The sequence below is a fragment of the Mycotypha africana genome, assembly GCF_025528875.1.
Source record: "Mycotypha africana strain NRRL 2978 chromosome Unknown BDF20scaffold_11, whole genome shotgun sequence".
Lineage (NCBI taxonomy): Eukaryota > Fungi > Mucoromycota > Mucoromycetes > Mucorales > Mycotyphaceae > Mycotypha > Mycotypha africana.
The window spans coordinates 717,333-738,280 of record NW_026515735.1 but is presented as its reverse complement, the minus strand read 5'-3'; the positions used below and the strand labels follow the sequence as shown (position 1 = coordinate 738,280).

Below are 20,948 nucleotides of genomic sequence, written 5' to 3'. Positions count from 1 at the left end.
TTTTTTTTTTTGTTTCGCACTGCTAACAAGTTTTTGGAATTTGAATCATTGTTTAAACGGTTTATATTTTGGTCTACAACACAATTGCAACTCATCTAAAATGAAAATATTAATCGTCCAAAAAAAAATGTATTTCATCTAAAATATTAGTTAAAATACTGTAGACAGTCGAATAAAGCTTTTGAATGAATACTTTACTTTTCAGAAATTTTTGAGCGTAACACGTCTGTAATGCGTTCTTCAATACGGCTCAAGTATGCTTCATCTACGAGCGTAAGGTTGGAATTTGCCTATCCCTAATATGGTATCTGCTGGGGTGCTTTGACTAATGTCGATTTCCAGTTATTATTGCTCCGAGCGAATCTATCTATGTACATAAAGACATACTCGGAGTGCAGAGAAGCAATGATTTTAAAGCAGGTTTGAATCATACCTTACTTCCAAGTAGCAGCCTATTCATCCAACAAGAGTGTCTTGTTGCATGACTCTTAGGAAAAAGGTCTATACTCTTTATGTTTTACTAAGAGCCCATAACAATACAAAAGAAAATGATAAAGTTAGCCAAACGCTTTTCCTTATATTCATTTGCATCCATTTCCCTTTTAGACATTCATTCGCATGTTTCTTTTCATATCCCGTTCCCTTTTTCATTATTTCTTTAAAATTAGAAAAAGCCCCCAGTTCATTCCTTTCCTTTTTCTTCATTTTTTATTCCTCTCATCTAAGTTGCTAGATATCATGGAAAAGTTTAAAGAGGTAAGGAGAATAAAGAAGGACATGATGAGCTTTACGTGTTTTTTTGTTTGTTTGATTTATCATTTTGCAGCATTTCTGATATCGTGATATTGCTATACACACTTTTTATAGAAAATTGCAGCTCTTCGCGCTGAAGCAGAAAATGCAACCGCTCGTGCGGACGAACTCGAAGCGCAGGTCAAACAATTGGAAACAGAACATATCGCCAAGGACCATGAGTTGTCTTCTCTTCAGAACAGAGTGAAATTGTTGGAAGAACAGTTAGAGAAGACTGAAGAACAACTCAAAGAAGCGACCCAAAAGTAAACTTTCCCTTGTCATATTGTTAGTTAATTTGTGCATGTTCTAATTTTAGTAACAATAACTTTAGTTTCAACGATGCTGATTTAAAAGCGGAGGAATCCGAGCGCAAAGTAATCAAACTTGAACAAGAGTTGAGTGAAATGGAAGCCAAATATGAAGAGCTGGAAGAGAAGCATAAGAGTTCAAAGGCTGAATTAGAAGAATTAGCACGTCAATTCGAGGATTTATAATGAAATGAGAGCTATATTTAAATAGAAGACTCCTATTCATGAAATACCCTGAACAAACTTATATTTTTATTCCCTCAAATTTGAAGAAAGCAAGGAAATAAAAAGTGGATTTTTCATTACTTCACTCTTTAATTCAGTTCAAACGACAATCTAGTATTTGTAATAGACATAGAGAGGTACAAGGCATTAGGTGGCTTGGGTTCATTACAACGTCTTTGATCTGACGTTTTTAGTGCTTTATTTGAGATACCCGTAGCACTCTAGGAGGCTTTTTTACACGACCTTTCTCCGTTCTTCGATACCTTACGATCGAGCCGACAGAATCAGGTATACTTGTCATTGAAGATGCTATATTCGTTTTTTCCTCGGGCTGGACTTTTTTACAGTCATCACATTCAAACAATTGTTTCCGAGGACTTTTATGATGATGATTTGATTTAAGTCCAATGCGTCCTCTCAACTGAGCTTCTCCTCGCTATTTCAACATAAAAACCAATGCTTCAGTCTCCAATTGCGCCACAGTATCCATTTTTTTTTTTTTGTTACCTTTATTTTTTCGACTTTGGTCACAAAAAGGCTCATTCCATCATGTTTTCTCCATTCTCGTGATTTTATCTTATGTCGTACAGAGCTTGCATAGTGTTGTAGTGTTGGTAAAACGCGTACAGTGACTTTCAGATCAAAGTCAGGGAAAAGCCGATTGTTGCGATTGATGTATTTTTTGCCACGAAGAGCCAGCTTCTTGGCTGCTTTACAGGATTCTTTGTATTTACCAGACACGGCTAACACAAATGGATCTTCCGTATCCAACGTTGACTCAATAAACTGAGGTTCAAATTTACCAGAATGAATAGCCACTATAACAATATGGGGGCCAAATTGGTCAGAACGTTTCATTCAATTTCATTCAAATAACTTGACCAAATACTTACTTGCTACTATATCCGAATCATCCGTATATATTTCGGTTCCCCATAATGCTCTCTTTTTCACTTTAACATTTCCATAAGTGAGATATTTCGCAGGTACTCGAATCTCTATGATGCCATTCACATTGCGTTCTAGGTTTGGCAGCAAAAATTGCGGTGAATACAGATAAAAGCCTAGAAAGGATTCCTTTGTTCCTTCTATCGACTTCCATACTTGATCATTATTCACTTTCAATGTAGGTTTGACATCTTTCTGCGCCGGCGGGCGTTGTTGAGGCTGTAATGGTATACTAAGAAGAGATTGATGATTCACAGAATGTGGCTGTTGTTGCTGTTGTTGCGGCGATGAATAGAAATGGGTAAGGTTGTTGGCTTTTAGCGATGAATTAGTATAATAAGGCTGATGGTGCTGCTGTGGGGGCACTTTTCCTCCTTCACTTCCAAAACTTTTATTCCTTCCCAACATCATAGCTGCTTGATCAATCATATTCGAAAAAGCATTTCCCATCAAATTCATTGAGCTTTTACGACGTTGTTGCTCCTGTACTGGTAATTGACCTTGTTGACTGATACTATTGCTACGTGCCACTGCTACAGCAGCAGCTAATTTCTGGGTATCTTCCTGACTGAATGAATTACGGTGGAAACCGCCTGAATGTAATAAGTTACTGATATTGGCAGTAATTGCCGCTAGGTTACCTATAGCGGTGGCTGTTGCATGTGCATTAGTGTTGTTTTGCTGCTGCTGTAATGGATGCTGCTGCTGCTGCTGCTGCTGCTGCTGCTGTTGTTGTTGTTGTTGTTGCTGCCGGTTCTGTATTGTTAAAGCACTATTGTGGGGTACCTGGTTATTTCTAACAGCTGCCACAGCCGCTAATGCATTACCTAAAATCTCGGATGGCAAGCTTTCAATAGACCCTTTACGATCATGTAAATTTCCCATGTTTGGCAAGCGTGGCGAGGATAGTTGCTCAATAACCGAAGCTGATACACTAGCATTACTTAAACGACGCAAAGCGGCACTGATATCCGGTAAACTATTCAGAGCGGCAGATAAAGACTGTTGTTGTTGGTTAGGAGCCATATTGTTTACATTGCTGTTATTATGATGATTGCTGACTGAAGTGGTTACAGCTGGCGAAGGCGTCATCTTTACAATAGGTGTATTATTATTATTCAAAGTATTATTGGAAGTTGTGGGTATAGTAGGTGCAGGAATAACAATGGGAGAGCTTGAAGTTGTTTTATTTGATGCATCGGGAATAGAAGATTGCTTCGCTAGTGGAGATACTGGCACTATCGGCGGAATATCTGCAGTGGTAATTGCTGGAACTGACTCAAGGGTTGTCGACGGTGGCATTGTGGAAGGTGCTTTAGAATTTATATGTTCTGGTCCAACGGCGGAAGCGGGAAAAGATGACTGTTCTTGGACTGATGTGGATGACAATGATGGATCTGATGTAACAGGTTCTGAACTTGTTGATGACACTGTGTTTGCTCCCACTGCTTGTGTAAGGGCATCATCGACTGTCTTTGTTTCGGCTTCTCGCTGTTGTACCAGACCACCCGTTGTTCCTACGGTTTTTTCGCCATCAGTTGCAGTATTAGAGTCCACAGGTGCTTCTGCATCCTGAACAGATGTAAGCGCTAATACCAGTTGCTCATTAGTGATTTGTTCTGATTGTGAGTTGTCCGTTGAGGCTCGGATATCCGTTCTTCCTTGTTTAATGGACGTTGCTATAGTTTGAAGGAAAGCGTAAACACCATCAGTATAAATGATATTGCACAAAATTTAAAAATTCAAAACAACCCAAAGGAACTATTATTACAGGTCGAAGAATGAGCTGCTGAGTCCACTTCTGTTATTATCGATGACACTAGTTAGCCATGAATGGAAGAGAGAGGTATTGCTATCCAATTTGCTTACCTTGCCCTGACAGAACATTTGTGTCTTGCAAACCCTTTTCCACAATTTGCACTGTATGTTCGTCATCCTGGCTTATTCCTAAGTTCGAGTCTTCAACAGTTGATGATGCTTGTTCAACTTGTGACTCATCGCTCAATTTCTGCTTTTTATACTTATCGGTTGAGGGATCGGATGGTTCCTCTGAAGTCCGTTTCATTCCGACATCCTTCTCTGTCATTGTATTCAGATATTTCTAGTTTCGTTCTGCTATACGGATTTTTGTTGCCGTTGCCAAAAAGTTACAAAATACAAGTTCAATTTTATTAATGTATAAAGGTTAGAAGTTTCAAGTATCTTTTTAATTTAATACGGTAATCGTTGATTTGCCGGTGTGACTCGTAAAATTGGGATTGGAAACCCCCCTTTTTCCTGCAAAACACAGTTCCAACAAAATTCCCCAAGTGAGCGTTTTCGCCGGTTTAATCTTAAATGACTGACAAGAATGTTCCTTGTTGACTGAACAAAGGCAGTAAGGGAAACAAAGCAGTGTTCCAGATATTGCAGATGATCTTTATAGAGTCTTGTGAACAATAGATTGCGTTTAACAAAAATTCTATAATGTAACATTGAGGAATATTGGGATTTTCAACTTTTGTGGCTTATTTGTGCAATGAAAAACTGTCCGCATGTGAGGAGGGGGATTTTGAATTTATGCTCTTCCGCAACAAATTACTCTTTTTGAACGGAATCAAATCCATCGTTCGTTATTATCAACTGTAAAAATCTGTAATATGCAATCTGACGAAGTTGTTTGGCAAATTCTCAATCATAATTTCTCTTCATATAAAGTCAAGTAAGTAGCTGTTATGGGGTTGCTTCTGATTAGCCTGCCGTGAACTCAAGGAAACTTGTATTTTTGCTGTTAGAACAAAGACGGGTACATTCGATCGAAATCCATATAATGTCACTGGTCTTTTCAATAGACAATCATGTCCCTTGTCTAATAGTAGATATGCTACAGTAAGAGAAGAGAAAGGTACGCATTGGTACTTTAAGAGCATCCATGCAACTCCGGTTTTGACGAGCAATTTTCCCATTAGGCATTCTGTATCTCTATATGAAAACACCTGAACGTGCACATAGTCCAGCAAAAATGTGGGAAAAGAAAAAGTTATCAAAGAATTACGCAGAAGCATTAGCACAAGTATGTAATACGAACAAGCAGCATTTCATTTTGTCGCTATTCGATTTCATTCACACAAAAATTCATTCTTGCCATCCTTTTTCACTTATTTTACCTGTAGATCGACAAAGAATTACAATATTGGCCCAACTTTTTGATTCACAAATGCAAACAACGTCTCACAAAACTCACTCAGATGTTGATTCGTATGCGTAAATTGAAACTTAAAGAAAAGTAAGGAAAAACTTGCCAAATTTTTAGTTTATTCATTTATATACTGATAAGCTTTATCAAATTGTTTTGCACAATAATTTAGGGATAGACCTCAGTTGGTCGGTATTAAGAAGAAGTTAGAAAGACGTGAAGCGAACCGTGAACGTAAAGCAGAAGCAGCGGCACGTATTGAGAAATCGATTGAGAAGGAATTAATTGAACGATTGAAGAGTAAGGCATATGGTGATGCACCGCTCAATGTCAGTGAAGAAATCTGGAAGAAGGTTTTGGAAGACGAAAATGGAGATGCAGAAGAAGAAGAAGAAGAAGAAGAAGAAGAAGAAGAAGAAGACGAAGAAGAAGAAGAAGAAGAAGACGAAGTAAGTTTCATACACCTCTAGTTATTTATTGAGAAGGCTCGTTGATGTTTAACCATTTGTCAAATCATAGGACGTTGAATTTGTGTCTGATGAGGGAGAATCAGAAATGGAAGGAGAGTTCGAATGGGAAGAGGAAAAAGCATAAGTTTACTTATTCGAGGCAGGATATCAATATAGACTATGTCCAAAAGGATGTTTACATTTTCAAAAGCACATTATCACTATTTAATAAACACAGAGCTTGTCATTTCAATTTCAACACTCGAAAGGGACAGTTTCGTACCTAAGTTGTGGCATAGACTGTTAAAGCAGACACGCGCAGCTAAAAGTGGGCTATCCTGCTTGAATGCTTCCACATGCTCGAGATGGATACAAACATTTGTAAAGGCTTACAACCATTTTACCCGTAAGCTTTATCCCAGCAAAGTCAATTTTGACAGTGTATAGTTCAGATTTGAGCATTTCTTTATCTGTTTTGGTGCTGAGTTGCCTAAAAACTACATCCGCGTGATTCAAATCATAAGTACTACAAATATCATTGAAAAAATCAATGTAATTCGCACTCATGAAAATTCTAAATTTCAGTCTGCCTTTTTCCCTTTCTGTAAAATTAATTTGCTGCTCATGTTAAAACCCAAAGTCATCGCTAATGTCCTAAGTCAAACAACAAATAATGGCATCAAAGCATCAATGTAAATCAAAAACTTCTGTTCTCTCTCTTTTTTTTTATATGCGTCGACTTTATTCTTATGACATTTGTTAGTATAATGACAAGTGAAGGATCTCTAATATCGTTTGCTGCAGACAACGACAAAGATGCAAGCACTTATTCAGCAATATGCGCAAACATATGGAACACTTACAAAAAAATGAATACCGGGGCTTACAAAAAGTTACAGTCGCAGCTTGTTTATTGTGAGGTGAATATGCTAGAAATCTCAAACGGGATTACGCTATTTTGCTAATTTGACGTTTTCCAATAGAACGGAGTTGTTCTCGTCACTTGTGTCGGTAACATGTTACTATGTTTGGTTGCATTGCCCTCTACTGACTTGGGCATTTTGAAGGCAAAAGCAGAAGCTATAAAATCCCACCTAAAAGAACCTTTAACCCAAATTGCAACGTCTGAAGGCTATCCATTGTGAATTAAGCGTCCTAGAAACTCATACCACGATTTTAGACGGAATCCAATTTATCTCTGTACTTTTGGCGAAATAAACCAACCAATAGCAAACAAGCAAAATTTTGTGCGCTTGCAACACAATCCCTCTTTTATTTCGTTCTATTCCTTTCTCTTTGACATTTTATACACTTCCCTTTTTTCCTGCTGTTATTTCAATTATAATGGTCAAGTTGACTTCTGTTCTGGCTTTTGGTCTGACTGTCATCAGTGGATTAGGTATATACATCGAGAGATAATTAGACGCGCATAAGGGTCTTTGGTATAGGTGTCCGATTGAACAACTGACCCATATGAATATAGTCTCTGCTGAACTTTCTGCCGATCACGTTCCTACGAAAATCTCGGTTACATCTCAATTTCCAAATAATCCTTTCGGATGTAAGCATCTCAATGGGTTCTACACTTTTTTGACGCTCACCATTGTCTAACGTAGCTTGATTACCTAGTGATTGTGAACGGTCAGCGTAACCAAGTACTTTTGGACGTTACTAGCAAAGAAGATACACCTTATACTGTGTTTGCTATTTCCGGACAAGTGTTTAAAGCTGATGATTTCAGTCAATCTGTCCGTAACGTAAGTCTTGAAACCCAATTAAAAAATTGTGGCAGAAATGATACGTACTTGTAGGCTCACTTTGTGGTCTCTCTTCTCTTTTCATGCTCATTTTGTAGTTGACAGCCAGTCGTTATGAAAAGTTATTACAACCTGGCTCCACATTACAAATTCCTTATAACTTTTACTCTGAATTTGCTCCTGGAGATCATGGTTTGACAGTTTACGTTGACTTATTAAACGAAGTAAGTGAAAGTCAATTCCATAGCATCTTGAGAAACACAATGCTTACCCATTGTTTGCTTACATCATGCTTTATAGAAAACTGTCACTCGTATTGTAGGCTATAACGGTACCATTACAGTGACTGATCCAGAGAATTCCTTCTTTGACCCCCAACTGTAAGTATTTTTATTGCAATAGTGTTCGCCACCTAGGACTCATTTGACTCGCTTCATTTGCCATGATGATGGTCGAAATAGCATTGTTTTGTATATTGTCTTGATTGCTGGTGCTGTTGGTGTTGGCTATGTTATCCGTGAAGCATTCTTTGCAGACACCAAAAAGAAGACAAAGAAAGTAAGGATAATATTCGGGAGATTTGGCCCTTCTGAAAGGACTTTATACTAACTCATCTCTCTCTCTCTTCTCAAGGCTAAAAAGGTGATTGAAAGCAATGAAAAGCCCACCCATCGTGATGAGAAGGGTGAGATGGTTTTGGATCAATCCTGGATTCCTGAGCAACATCTCAATTTAAGCAAAGGTTCACCTAAAGCTAAGAAGAGAGCAACTCGCAAGTAAAACGCTGAAGAACCTTAGTATACTATCATAGTTTCTTCATGTATAACCTATTGTAATTTTGTAAGAAGGAAAAAGGGCAAATCTGTGAATTGCTATACTGATAAAAACCCTCAAAAAGATAAACCTTCATTTGTGGTAAAGATACGTTCAAAGCGCAGGCTAGATTGTAGAATGAAGTTTCTATATTGAACTACAACTGACAAAGGACAATTAGAAGGTTTGAAAAGTTATGCCTATTTGTCATGATACGGAATGCAATTTTCTTTGGTTGAGATGGATACGACAGAGTTTTTTATTGATAGTATTATACAATCGTTGAGAAAACAATGCACGAGCATTGCAGGCTATATCTGAAAAGAGAGGTTGTAACCATTACAAAAACGTTGAAGAACAGAGTGTGACTGAAATGGATAAATATGTAGTTTAGTGGATATAAATGTTGACAGGATAATGAAGAATGCTTTTGCATATGGGGGGGCAATAGCTATTGTGTTAGCATACTCTTTACTTTGAAATCCAATAATGAAATAAGTTGGCAAAGTAGGACCGAGAATAGTACAGCAGCCAAAGGGGGAGTGTTCAGAAATTTAAAGTGGAGCACTGATACGGTTTGCTCAACTGGGGTAAATTTTTTTGCAGTAGAAAATGTTTGTAGTAGAAATTTTTTTCTTCTCTTTGAACTTAACTTGATTCAAAATAACAAATGTCGGACAGTGAAGAAAAAATCATTCTTTTTTGACCGGTTTGAATTTTTCTCTTTGGTTTTGAAATTGATTAGTTATAGATGAGTTTCAGTGGTTGGAAAAAGTATATTGAAGAAGATGATCTTGTCATCGTATACGTTGTAAGTAACCTATTTATTACCTCATGGTGGTTGAAAGGCGCAATTGTTCAAAGGGTCCTTTTTTCTACTTTAGACAAGAGAAAACATGTCTCCGATCTACGTGAAGAGAGGGGAAACCTTAAATAATCGATTTGGTACTTTCCATCATGATGACATGATCGGAAAAGAATTCGGTTCCAAGGTAAATTAGTCAACAAGCTTTAACATAGAGATAGTAGTTATTTATACTTTGTCCATACATCTAGATGGTTTCATCCAATTATAGAGGTTTTGTTTATTTATTACACCCTACACCGGAATTATGGACACTTGTTCTTCCTCATCGTACACAGATCTTGTATATAGCCGACATTTCATTCATCACAGCACAACTTGGTCTAAAGCCAGGTGTTAAAATGATAGAGTCTGGCACTGGATCAGGGTCATTCTCTCATTCCATTGCCCGTACTATTGCACCTACTGGTACATTGTATTCATTCGAATATCATGAAGAGCGTGCCAAAATGGCTGAAAGGGAATTCAAGGAACACGGATATGGAGATATAATAAAAATGCATCACCGTGATGTCTGTAAAGAAGGCTTTCAGTTGCATGATTTGGTGGATGCTGTATTTTTAGATTTACCAGCGCCTTGGGATGCAATTGCTTCAGCTAAACAAGCATTTAAACAAGATAGAACGGGAAAGATTTGTTGTTTCAGTCCTTGTATTGAACAAGTAGCGCGGTCAGTAACCGCTTTAGAGCAGCATGGTTTTGTCGGTATGCTATTCTTCCCACTTTTGATTTTGATGGTTTTATACCACCCGTGCTACTGTTGATCTAACTATCATTTATGGAATTGTGCCTTAGAAATTACAATGTATGAATGTTTGATCAAAGAACATATAGTTACACCTTTACAAAAGTTCGACTTTTCAGCAGCCCTGCAAGATGCAAGAGAAAGAAAAGAAAAGGGTTTGCCTCCATCGGATTCTTTTGGTGTAAAACGAAGATTAGCTAGAGATGAACGTACAGTGACACCTCAAGAGATTGAAGAAGCGGCAAATTTGATGTTAGTTTCGAAAACAATAGGCGAAACAAGAGGACATACTAGCTATTTGACGTTTGCAACCTTCTTACCCTTTACAACAGCATCATAGGTGGAGAAATCTGAAGATATACCATGATTCAGGAAGAAATAGTATAAAAAAGATGGACAGAAATTCATCGTTATTCTCATCGCTTTATTTTTTAATCTTCTACTATATGTATTTATTGTATCACTATAAATATGATCTGAAGCATTTAGCATAGTTAATATAGACACACTTATTCTGGTCATCATTCTTCAAGATCCTTCCATTGCACATAATATTATTTACGTTCACTTGATTTGATCTTGATAAAGTGATGGATCCAAAGCAATAAGCATTCTTACAAGGAAGATAACTCTGTTTTAGTAAACATATTTAACTAAGTGTTTTGATGAAAAATCTATGGATGGCTTTTAACAGGAGAATTGTTGGTTAAAGCAGCAATATACGGCAGAATAATCCTTATTTTCAGATAGTCCTTTCTTACATACTTTATATGGCATTGAGCAGCGCAGAGAGAATTCAAACACCACTGACTTAACTTATCCTTTTATGTGTGTGTTTCTTTATTTTTTGGACCTTCTTTTCTTGTAACCACACAGGACATTTCAAAACACTTGTTTTGTTTCAACTTACACATCATGGCCAGTGCACTCATCTACAACGAGAATGATGGTTTTGTCGATGGCATTCTGAGGGGTTACTATTCAGGCATCCTCAATTCCACACAATACTTAAACTTTACACAATGTGAAACACTTGAAGGTATAAGCTTGCAATGTTAGAACCGAGAAACTCATACTCCTCAATACTAACAGATTCAGAAACCAAAAAAATTCATACAAAACTTTGTTTCTACCAGACCTTCGTCTTCAATTGGGAGCAACTGACTACGGCACACTTTTACAAAACGAACCTTCACCGATTGCCACTTCCACAATCTCTGAAAGATTGACACAAAAGCTTGTAGAAGAATTTGAGTACGTTCGCAGTAATGCTGTTCAACCTCTATCTAAGTTCCTGGATTATATTACGTATGTGATATTAATATTAGTAAGAAATACTAACTATTTTCTTATATGATGGATCAAAAAATCTCAAATGTTTCATGTACATGTACTGATATGACAGTTACTCCCCTAATCTAGATATGGATATATGATTGATAATGTCATTTTGATTATAACGGGCACACTTCATGAACGTGATACTCACGAATTACTTGACCGTTGTCATCCTCTTGGTGTTTTCGATACAATGCCTGCTTTATGTGTTGCGACCACGGTATCCGAACTTTACAACACCGTTTTAGTTGAAACACCTTTAGGTAATTCAAAAATGCGAACAGTGACGCGTCTGAAGCTAGAATAAGTATTTTAACGCTATATTTAACAGCGCCATACTTTGCCAACTGCTTAAGTGCTCACGACTTGGACGAGCTCAACATTGAAATTATCCGTAATACCCTATATAAAGCCTATCTTGAAGATTTTTTCAATTTTTGCCAAAATATCGGCGGACCCACTGCTGAAGTCATGACTGATATCCTTCGTGTAAGTATTGCTGAAATGAGAAAAAGTTATAAATGTCCTCGTACGATGCCTTTTGTTAACAGAGTAAGTGAATGGTACTTTTGATTCTTTTATTCTTATGAAAATTGTTTGTTCCAGTTTGAAGCGGACAGACGTACGATCAATATAACCATCAACTCCTTTGGTACAGAATTGCCAAAAGAAGACCGTAGAAAGCTTTTCCCTACTATTGGTCGTTTGTATCCTGAAGGAAATGCGCGCTTAGCCATTGCTGACGAAATGGATCAAGTGAAGTCTACTTGTGAAATAATTCACGAGTACCGCAATTTCTTTGACAGTACAAACGGCAAGACATTAGAGGATAAATTCTTTGAAATGGAGGTATTCTTAAACCGACAAGCTTTCCAACAACAATTTAACTACGGTGTCTTTTATGCTTATATCAAACTGAAGGAGCAGGAAATCAGAAATATTGTTTGGATCGCAGAATGTATTTCACAAAATCAGAAAGATAGAATCAACAGTTATATCCCTATTTTATAATCAAGATTGCTTTCTTTTTTCCATGGATAAGACTATTACTTTATGGTTATAGGATTGCATCATTTGCTCCCTGCTCATCTTTTAATGGAGTCTTATAGATATCCCTGGGCCTTTTAGCATTACTTTTGACTTGCTCTTTATCGTATATAAATAAAACATGATTCTCTACAAGTAAATTACTATTTATTTTATGTTATATGATACAGTATAAGTGATATGAATAATGGATATAAGTGTAAAGTGTTGGTATGAGGGCGAATGAAACTATAATTTAACTTGTTCGTCTTGCTCTTGTTGCTTTTGAATCTCAGCGTACATTTGTAAAGCTTTCAAAATATGGGAATCATCCAAATTGGTAGCTTCAGCTAGTTTCTCTAATACATTAGCAAAGCGTCCCATTTTTGACAAATATAAAGAAGAAACAGCATTTTCGACTCGCGTTACACAGTTTTCCATCATCATGATCAGTTCTTCATCCGTAGCATCTTCTCGTAAGTGTCTATCCAACATTAATCCAAGACCATTAAAGGCTGTACTTTTAGTATATGGTATCATTGAGTTATTGTTACTGGTGGTGGTATCTAACAAACTGGTAGAAGAAGAGTTCTGTTGTTGTTGAAGAGTGTACTGATTGTTTATGGTGCTGCCTGCTTGATGCCGTGTGAGTTGTACATTTCCAGAAGTTAAGCGTTCTAATCGTATAGCCAGATTACTCATAGCACAGACCAAATTTGGATCAATGGTACGAATTGCCTTCCTGTTGCTGCTATTACCATTTATAAATGGGCGCGGAGACAAATAATCAGTCGAGGCTTGGCTAGCATTTAGTTCAGGGCTTGTAAGAAGCGACGCAGGACCTATACTGTTCGTATTTGATACACTAGGCGAAACCCCTAGCGAGGACGTTCCGAGTTCTTTGGCTGATACGACACTGCTGGCGCCTGTTGTTGTTGCTGTAGCTATAGCCGACATTGTAACGTTGTTTCCATTATTAGCAGCGGTATTCGCAGTAGCAGTAATAGCCTGACTTTTATCTACTTCGATACGGCTCAATAGTTGTTTTGGGTAAACCAAACTTAGAGTTTCTGGCGTTTCTAATCCCTTTAAACGACGTTCACCTAGTTCAACCACATGGAAACCCAATTGCTTCAATTGTATCAAATCTCGATTGATAGGGAAGCTGTCCAAGAAGTCGTCATTAGCAGCAATAGAGATCATTGTCGTTGTAGGCTCAAGGCCATTGCTACTACTGCTATTATGCCGACTTTGATTTCCTAACATAGCCTCTTGCTGTTGTTCAAACATACTAGGGAAATTTCTCAATGCCGTTATCACGTCCATAGAAACACAAATCTGTCCACCATCGGCAGCATTACAAATTCGACTTGCTTTATTCACCACAGGACCGAAATAATCCATTCTCTTCGTAATTGGATTTCGTTCAAATACAGGTGAACCAAAATGGATACCCATTCGAACGGAAAGTCCACGATAAACTATGACGCCATCTTTTTCTATTTCACGACCTTCTTCTGTATCCAATATTCCTGCCGGCCAGTCAGCTTCTAACAACTGAAGCTGGACAGTAAAACACCATAAAAGAGCAGCTGTTATGTTTTTGAAACAGACCATAAACGCATCACCTTCCGTTTTCACTTCATAGCCACCAACACTACGTAGTGTACGACGCATAATAGCATCGTGAATCTTGATGGCGGCCCGCATGTTTTCAGGTTGCGTTTCCCAAAATTGAGTAGAGCTTTTGATATCAGTAAACACAAGTGCCAATTCATCAATAGGAGGTGCCACTTCTCTTTCTAATCTGGCCAGTGTCTAATGATGAGACAAGGAGAGCATTAAAAAAAACATTGTTCACATTTTGTAAATCTACATATCATATATGTTTTGATGCTTACGGAATCCACGGGTATTTCTTCTTTTCCTCTATTTCGTTTATTGCTACTCTTTACCATCATTCCATCATCCAATATATCTACACCTGATCCACTACCATTGCTACCGCCACCGATAACTCTTCCGGCTCCCGCGTTACTACGGTTGTTATACTTGTTGTATCTTTTATTTCCACGTTTATTCATGAACAAGTCGCCGACACCGATCACCATCACCATTAGATTATCATTCGCACCATAGGTTATAGCAAAATCCCTTAGTTTTTGTGCTGCTGCCATCAAATCATCCTTTTCCGTTCGTGCAATATCGACCGCTGTCTGGTACGTCATCCTGTCCCATAATCCTCTCGATGCGATAATTACAAACTCGTCATTTTCTGCCAAATCAATGGTGGACACGAATGGATTACAGTTTACCGCAGGAATCAAGTGGAAATGACCAAAGTTCCGCGACACATTCAGTTCATTGTTAAGGAGCCCTGAGTTAGAAACATAACCTCCAGCTGCACGAATACGGGACACTTCACTAGGATTCAGAGGAATATGTTTTTGGGTGATCTCAAATGCTTGGCCGTTGTTGCGAGAGATAACAGCTAGAGCATCACCAACATTGGCAACATAGAGTTTGGTACCTGCAATATAACAAACAACAGCTGAAGCCCCACCACTATTGCCAGCAACGTTGGGTGATGATGAAGGATGCTGATAAGGCAATGAAGAATTCGTATTTGTGTGCTGATAATTATGCTGGCTTTGTAATTGTAGTTGTTGTTGTTGTTGGCCTAAATGTTGCTCCATACTAAGAAACGCTCTACGCACAGCGGAAACAATAGTATCGTCACTTTTAAGTGAGGCCAATTCTTTAGTAAATTGTAAGGTGAACATATCGTTTAATTCCTTCGTCAGTTTGCTACTGTTCAAGCTAGTATTAGAATTAGTGTTAGCCGCACTCGTTGTATTGATATGCGTCGTTGGTATTGCTGCGGTAGAAGCCGTCGAAGCTGCTGTTCCACCTTTATAGTTTTGATGATGATATTTGTTCGCATTCGTTGTAGTACTATTCGTGGTCGTATTGGTACTACCGCCGTGGCATCCGTCAAATAAAGCAAATAGACATTCATTATCCTTTCCCCTGAAACGAGGCATTACCAAATCCCAAGTGGACAGATGATCACTCGGGCCCAACCAATCTGCTACGCCGTAAGACATACGGTTCACCTCAGAAGGTGAAGTACGAACACGTCGATCATGGAATTCCTCTGGTATTGACACGCCTAAAATAGTAATATCCATAAGCCCCAGCATACGAAGCCGCGTAAGAGCACTAAAATCACTTAAATCCTTTCTTTGTTGCTGCTGCTGCTGTTGTTTCTTGTTGATAGCGTAAGGATGATGATAATGATGCTGGTGATAATAATCTCCATGTGCTCCTACGGAGGAGGTACCGTTCAGGTTGGCCTCAACATGCATATCATGTTCGTTGCTTACTCCACCTGTACTAGGGACAAGCTGCGCTGTGCTTTTCTGTATTTCTAAGCGTTTATTTCCTGATAAGTTCAGATATTTCAACCCCAAATTCCAGTTCCAGTTCCAATCATAAGGCCAATTAGCAATGTTGTATTTCAGAACATTGTTACCGACATCTAATACGAGCAGTTTACGTAGCTTGCCAATTTCAGCAGGCAATGTTTGTAACTTGTTGCCGTTGACGGCCAACACGCGTAGATACTGAAGCCGCTCAATGTCATCGGCAGGTAACGAAGTCAAGTGGTTTCCAGATAAGTATAGTTCGTATAGATGTTGATGACAGAGGCCGTCCGGGGGGATCTCGTACAAATCATTGAAGGACAAATTTAGGGTTCTCAACTCAAGAAATAGAGAAAGAGGAGACCAGACGTCATCAGTGAGACGGTTATCGCCCAAAAACAGCTGACGAAGTGAAAGAGAGAGTGGAGGAGGATGATTGCGCGGACTAGCGAAGAAGCTAGGAGGATTGAAGTTTGGCTGTTGTAATTGCGTCTGTTGTGAGGGCGGTTGTAACAGGGGGGTCGACTGTGGCTGTGAAGGTAATTGCTGGTGAGGATGAACCATTACTTGGTCAGATGAATAGGAAGACGATACCAGATGAGGATATGAGGGGGAGTTGTTATTGTTCAATATGGGTGTTGCAAGCGAATGTACATCCGAGGAGAAATAATCCATTTGCTGTTGCTGTTGTTGTTGTGATGCAGTAGTAGCTGCAGTAGCGGTGCTGCTGTTATTGATTGTTACGGTTGTTAATGATGCTTTACGACTACTAGCTTTCATACTACTAGTAGTGTCAGAAATAGCTGGTGATTCCGTCGCGTTTGTATTGACATAAAGGCTGTTGGTATGGCTGAAAGAGGAAGATGCAGAAGATGCGGCCGCTGCTGCTGCTGCTGCTGCTGCTGCTACTGCCACTGCTGTCATACAGATTGGTTCTGGAAAAGATTCCAATAAATTGGAAGAACAATTCAATGTTTGTAGAGAAGCACATAACCATATTTCTTGAGGCAACACTTTCAAGTTATTTTTCTGAGCATCCAATGTTCTTAATTCAGCCAATTGACCCACTTCATCAGGTAGTGTTTCCAAGTTATTATTTTGAATCGATAATCTAACCAATTTTCGTAGGGCACCAATGCTGGAAGGAAGACGATTTAAGGTATTACTGTCCAAAATAAGGCGCTCCAAGTTGAGAACATTATGGAAGAGGTCTTCCGACAAACTGGACAATTTACAGCAAGACAAATTGAGTTCGGTCAAAGCGGATAAAGCATTCGCAGATGGTAGAGAGAGGTTAAATTGCGTAAGGTGATTTTTATACATTTTCAGCTGCCTCAAGTTCCTGAGTCGAAAATGAACGATGCTGGTAGGGTTATAGTCCATGAGTAACACTTCCAAGCTTGGCAAATGAGACACTACTTCCAAGTCTGATATCAAGTTTTGACGTAAATCCAGTTCTCTTAGCTTCGTCAGATAAGTGAAGCTTAAAGGTAAAGCGCCAGTTAAACGGTTTGCGATAGCATATAGACCCACCAAGTTTGTTAACTGGCTGATTTCGTCGGGAAATACTTGTATCTTATTGAAACTAACATCCAAATAAGTTAAAGAATTGATACTACAGACGACCAAAGGAAACTTTGTAAATGCATTGTTGGATATGTAAAGGGATGTTAAGCGCTTGAAGCATGTAGCAAAGGATGCAGGCAATGCTTCCAACTTATTGTTGATAGCTCGCAAAGTTCTCAACTGAGACAATACATGTAGATCAGCATGATCCAGCTCTTTGAGCTTATTACCAGAGATATTCAAATGTTCTAGTGAGATCATGTGTTTCAGTGAAGAAGGCAATTGAACATATTCGTTATCGGCAATACACAATTGTTTGAAGTGCGCACTACTACACTGCTGTGCGAAATCTTGCGGAATGATGATTTGAAGGTTTTTGGAAATATCGAGTGAAACAATACGGTGTGCATGGTGATATAGGAATATAGGAATTGTATTCAGACACCTTGACTGCAAATCAATATGTTGACCCACCATATCTTTTTCGTTCTGTAGCGATAACTGGTGTGAAGGGGTGGTTGTTGCCATGTTGTTAGGCATCAATTGGAATCTGACGAGATAAGTGCAGTCATCAATCTTATCACTTTCCATATAGCCCATTTGTTCTTGCAATAATTTTTGTAGTTGCAAAGGGCGCTCTGGTAAGTGCAGGACGCGTTCTTTATTATGTCTTCGCATGACGAGGTTGACCTTGTTAATATCGAGCGACATGAAGTATTTGTTGGCTATTTTATGTAATATTTCCATGACGGTTGTGTCCAAAGGAACATGCAGGGTATTATAGGTTTCATCCGGTCTGTACACCTTGATATTTGCCTACAACAATAAATTAGCATAATGTCAGCTCATTCCTATCGCCCAAATAAAAGAGGCGTACAAATGTCAACAAATGACTTTTACATATTTTATAGGCGGTGCCTCATTTTGAACATCCATGTGATAATCAACAAATTCTCCTGATGGCTGCTGTTGCTGCTGCTGTGTATCTTCATCCAGTAGATTCACTGCTGTAGTTGTAGAAGGTAGTTGTACGCCCCAACTATCGGGTGGAGCCCAGGCTTCCAAAACGTCATAGTTACTATTCTTAGGAGCCTCTTGTTGCTGAAGCACAGATGGTATGGGGGACACTGTAGCAGTAGGTGCTGTGCTTAACTCATGATAATACTCCTTATTGACAATCCCATCCATTTTTTCAAAATTTTGGTCCACTGTGATATTGAATAGGTTAGTCATCTGTTTTCGATGGAATGAACTCAACAATAGTACTCACGTTTTAATTGCAACAATGAATCTTTGTCATTTTTATTGTTACTATTACTACTGCTGCTACTGCCTTGATGGTGATGATGATGCAATATATGTGGATGAGGATAATGAAGATGGCCATAATGGAAGTGGTGGTTCTTTTTACTGTTTCCACTGCCACCGTTGGAATTGATGTTACTGCTACTATTGTTATGGCTGTTGCTCATTGTTGTGGCAGCAGAAGACGAAGAAGATGAAAACGATGAGCCCTTTTTCTTATTATTATGATTGTGATCTTCCTTTGTTTGTTGATGTTGATAATAGTAGCGTTGGACATCGGATGCAGATGATAAATCGTTTAATAAGCTTGCATTATCATTCGACACTTTACGTGGAATAAGGGTGTTCGAGGAATCATGATATTGATTAGCATGATTTGTAAGACCATGACCTATTGCAATGGCAGAGGCAGGATTAGTGTTCTATGTGCGGATATACTAAACATAAAGAACTCACTTTTCTTCTTTCCAAATCTGAAAAGATGCCTTTTCCGCGGTTGCTGCTGAGGTTGTTCGTTGGTGGTCGGCTTAAAATACTGTCTTTCAATAGAGTTACTTCGCCGCAATGTATCTCCGCCTCCTACTTGTCTGCCCCCTCTAGGGAAGGGTAAAGGTTGTTGATAATGTTGATGTTTGGAGCTGATTTTGGCAGATGTTGAGGAATATGGTATAGGTGATAGCTCTTTATTGTTGTAGTTTGCAGTGCTGGGGGCGATAACATCCTTCATGTTAGAGGTATCGGGTATTATATTGGTATGTTTAGTGTTGTCGAATGAACGTCTTCGATGCTGTTGGTGTTGGTGCTGCCTCATATGTTGAGTTGACAGAACAGATATGGGTGCGGTAACAACGGTTGTAGCAGAGTTATTTTTATGCGATAAGTAAGTGGATAACTGGCCAGTAGAAGAATTACGGTTATGACGCGAATGTTTACGTTTGTTGTTATGGGCACTGGTTGTAGGAGAAGTGTTAGTAGTTATGGTGAGATGAGATGAACTTGATGACGATGGTATAGGTGATCCAGCTATAAGTAATTGAAAATTGAAAGATAAGTAAAGTGAGAGAAAAGAAGGGTTATCAACTGTAGTTTTGTTTTGCTTTTCTCCTTCTTTTTATATTCGAGTAAAACAATTGCTTCAAAATAGGTTTCTTTGTCTCTTTTCCTCCTTAAATCACTGCTATACTTTACCTCGAGATGACTCAGAAGAAGAGTGGTGACCAAACACACGATTAAAGAAAGACAATTCAGAATGTTGTTTATTGTCCCAACTTGAAGAAAGTTTATTATTAGAATTAGCTGTAGATGTCGAATGAGACATTAGTAGATTGTGGACAAAATGTCAATAGTTTTTTGAGGTATATTTAGAACGTATAATAGACAATGGAATTGTATCAAGCTATAGAGGCTTATGAATGTGAATAGGCTGGAATCAAGAAATTATCATCTAACTGTAGAACAAGGGAACAACAAATTGTTTTCCTGTTAGCTAAAGGCACACAAAAAAAAAAAAAAAAAAAAAAGGCTTTGGTCATTTCCCCACACATAAAAAAAAGGGGCGGGGGCAGATAGGGTTCACAGGCATTATCGTTTGCAAGAGCCACTCCCTCCTGGCTTATAGCCTCATGGGTTCATTATGCTTACTTAGAGCAAGACTATTTTTCATTGGTATGGCCTTTTTTGATCTCTGGTTTCATTATGTACTTTCAGTCCGCTAGTTTACAGTGACAGCAAAATGAATATGAAACTTCCTTTTTTTTTTTTTTTTTTTTTTGTTCGTTCCTGAATTTTTTATGCTTTGAAAAAGTTTAGGTTTGGAATTCAGAAAGAACATTTTCTTACGTAATACATTACATTGGTTTAACTTAGTCATTGCTGCTGAAGGTGAAAAAGCACTTTGAACTTTTTTTTTATAAGCTTTATTCATTATGATTCTATGCTGAATATCTGCAAATTCTGCTCATTAAGAAAACCCACCGAGGTCGTTCTTTCTGCTATTGACTGTATAAGATTTATAGAGTAGTAACGTTGATAGGGCCTCAAAGTATTGTAGAGAAGCTTTCCCCATGGAACTTTATTAATCAATTGAGTGTGTGTTTGTGCATCATGAAACAGAGCCTTAATGTGTGTTAGAGCTAGTTGTACAAGCTAAATGTAATTTGTGGATATTTCGAAATTGAAGGCGAAAATATTCTGCCATTTTCGAACAAT

At 38.3% G+C, this 20,948-nt stretch overlaps 8 protein-coding genes across 8 annotated transcripts; 6 read left to right on the top strand and 2 right to left on the bottom strand.

Annotated features, from left to right (window-relative positions):
* The first annotated feature begins 688 nt into the window (after positions 1-688).
* On the top strand, positions 689-1,400 carry BDF20DRAFT_893393 (uncharacterized protein). The gene is made up of 3 exons (XM_053082351.1): positions 689-756; positions 868-1,058; positions 1,127-1,400. Exons 1-3 carry the CDS (start codon positions 739-741, stop codon positions 1,287-1,289), a joined length of 372 nt encoding a protein of 123 aa, XP_052932361.1. The 5' UTR covers positions 689-738; the 3' UTR covers positions 1,290-1,400.
* On the bottom strand, positions 1,401-3,005 carry BDF20DRAFT_893388 (histone deacetylation protein Rxt3-domain-containing protein). Its single transcript, XM_053082350.1, has 3 exons — positions 2,222-3,005; positions 1,836-2,146; positions 1,401-1,764 (listed from the first exon to the last, which is right to left on the bottom strand). The coding sequence occupies exons 1-3, from the start codon at positions 2,733-2,735 to the stop codon at positions 1,519-1,521; spliced, it is 1,071 nt and encodes a 356-aa protein (XP_052932360.1). The 5' UTR covers positions 2,736-3,005; the 3' UTR covers positions 1,401-1,518.
* A 1,845-nt stretch (positions 3,006-4,850) lies between these two features.
* On the top strand, positions 4,851-6,486 carry BDF20DRAFT_893383 (ribosomal L28e protein family-domain-containing protein). Its single transcript, XM_053082349.1, has 6 exons — positions 4,851-4,977; positions 5,051-5,160; positions 5,225-5,328; positions 5,429-5,541; positions 5,624-5,900; positions 5,971-6,486. Exons 1-6 carry the CDS (start codon positions 4,916-4,918, stop codon positions 6,043-6,045), a joined length of 741 nt encoding a protein of 246 aa, XP_052932359.1. The 5' UTR covers positions 4,851-4,915; the 3' UTR covers positions 6,046-6,486.
* Positions 6,487-6,524: 38 nt separating this feature from the next.
* On the top strand, positions 6,525-7,045 carry BDF20DRAFT_827556 (uncharacterized protein; the record flags this gene model as incomplete). The annotated part of the gene is made up of 3 exons (XM_053078172.1): positions 6,525-6,592; positions 6,664-6,820; positions 6,884-7,045. 3 exons carry the CDS (start codon positions 6,525-6,527, stop codon positions 7,043-7,045), a joined length of 387 nt encoding a protein of 128 aa, XP_052932358.1.
* A 74-nt stretch (positions 7,046-7,119) lies between these two features.
* BDF20DRAFT_146957 (uncharacterized protein) lies at positions 7,120-8,865 on the top strand. Its single transcript, XM_053074787.1, has 6 exons — positions 7,120-7,461; positions 7,530-7,657; positions 7,756-7,881; positions 7,958-8,037; positions 8,119-8,215; positions 8,291-8,865. Exons 1-6 carry the CDS (start codon positions 7,374-7,376, stop codon positions 8,435-8,437), a joined length of 666 nt encoding a protein of 221 aa, XP_052932357.1. The 5' UTR covers positions 7,120-7,373; the 3' UTR covers positions 8,438-8,865.
* Positions 8,866-9,526: 661 nt separating this feature from the next.
* On the top strand, positions 9,527-10,420 carry BDF20DRAFT_907893 (1-methyladenosine methyltransferase catalytic subunit Gcd14; the record flags this gene model as incomplete). The annotated part of the gene is made up of 2 exons (XM_053083422.1): positions 9,527-10,040; positions 10,131-10,420. 2 exons carry the CDS (start codon positions 9,527-9,529, stop codon positions 10,418-10,420), a joined length of 804 nt encoding a protein of 267 aa, XP_052932356.1.
* Positions 10,421-10,845: 425 nt separating this feature from the next.
* BDF20DRAFT_893373 (ATP synthase subunit) lies at positions 10,846-12,601 on the top strand. Its single transcript, XM_053082348.1, has 5 exons — positions 10,846-11,119; positions 11,217-11,388; positions 11,503-11,681; positions 11,750-11,907; positions 12,025-12,601. The coding sequence occupies exons 1-5, from the start codon at positions 10,996-10,998 to the stop codon at positions 12,427-12,429; spliced, it is 1,038 nt and encodes a 345-aa protein (XP_052932355.1). The 5' UTR covers positions 10,846-10,995; the 3' UTR covers positions 12,430-12,601.
* On the bottom strand, positions 12,602-20,260 carry BDF20DRAFT_893368 (uncharacterized protein). Its single transcript, XM_053082347.1, has 6 exons — positions 19,929-20,260; positions 19,197-19,763; positions 18,706-19,131; positions 18,336-18,643; positions 14,346-18,251; positions 12,602-14,262 (listed from the first exon to the last, which is right to left on the bottom strand). Exons 1-6 carry the CDS (start codon positions 20,056-20,058, stop codon positions 12,694-12,696), a joined length of 6,906 nt encoding a protein of 2,301 aa, XP_052932354.1. The 5' UTR covers positions 20,059-20,260; the 3' UTR covers positions 12,602-12,693.
* Between the last annotated feature and the right edge of the window lie 688 nt (positions 20,261-20,948).

Bases quoted from the DNA above. Each gene is read 5' to 3' on its own strand.
- BDF20DRAFT_893393 (XM_053082351.1), top strand. The intron at 1,059-1,126 runs GTAAACTTTCCC...CAATAACTTTAG, and splicing joins CTCAAAGAAGCGACCCAAAA to TTTCAACGATGCTGATTTAA.
- BDF20DRAFT_893383 (XM_053082349.1), top strand. From the start codon at position 4,916: ATGCAATCTGACGAAGTTGTTTGGCAAATTCTCAATCATAATTTCTCT. The intron at 5,161-5,224 runs GTACGCATTGGT...TTTTCCCATTAG, and splicing joins TACAGTAAGAGAAGAGAAAG to GCATTCTGTATCTCTATATG. The intron at 5,329-5,428 runs GTATGTAATACG...TTTTACCTGTAG, and splicing joins ACGCAGAAGCATTAGCACAA to ATCGACAAAGAATTACAATA.
- BDF20DRAFT_893368 (XM_053082347.1), bottom strand. From the start codon at position 20,058: ATGTCTCATTCGACATCTACAGCTAATTCTAATAATAAACTTTCTTCA. The intron at 19,132-19,196 runs GTGAGTTCTTTA...CCATTGCAATAG, and splicing joins CAGATTTGGAAAGAAGAAAA to GTCATGGTCTTACAAATCAT. The intron at 18,252-18,335 runs GTAAAAGTCATT...TTATTGTTGTAG, and splicing joins AGGCACCGCCTATAAAATAT to GCAAATATCAAGGTGTACAG.
- BDF20DRAFT_146957 (XM_053074787.1), top strand. From the start codon at position 7,374: ATGAATATAGTCTCTGCTGAACTTTCTGCCGATCACGTTCCTACGAAA. The intron at 7,658-7,755 runs GTAAGTCTTGAA...CTCATTTTGTAG, and splicing joins TCAGTCAATCTGTCCGTAAC to TTGACAGCCAGTCGTTATGA. The intron at 7,882-7,957 runs GTAAGTGAAAGT...CATGCTTTATAG, and splicing joins ACGTTGACTTATTAAACGAA to AAAACTGTCACTCGTATTGT.
- BDF20DRAFT_893373 (XM_053082348.1), top strand. From the start codon at position 10,996: ATGGCCAGTGCACTCATCTACAACGAGAATGATGGTTTTGTCGATGGC. The intron at 11,389-11,502 runs GTATGTGATATT...CCCCTAATCTAG, and splicing joins AAGTTCCTGGATTATATTAC to ATATGGATATATGATTGATA. The intron at 11,682-11,749 runs GTAATTCAAAAA...TATATTTAACAG, and splicing joins TTTAGTTGAAACACCTTTAG to CGCCATACTTTGCCAACTGC.
- BDF20DRAFT_893388 (XM_053082350.1), bottom strand. From the start codon at position 2,735: ATGAATTTGATGGGAAATGCTTTTTCGAATATGATTGATCAAGCAGCT. The intron at 2,147-2,221 runs GTAAGTATTTGG...ATATTGTTATAG, and splicing joins TGATTCGGATATAGTAGCAA to TGGCTATTCATTCTGGTAAA. The intron at 1,765-1,835 runs GTAACAAAAAAA...ATGTTGAAATAG, and splicing joins CCAAAGTCGAAAAAATAAAG to CGAGGAGAAGCTCAGTTGAG.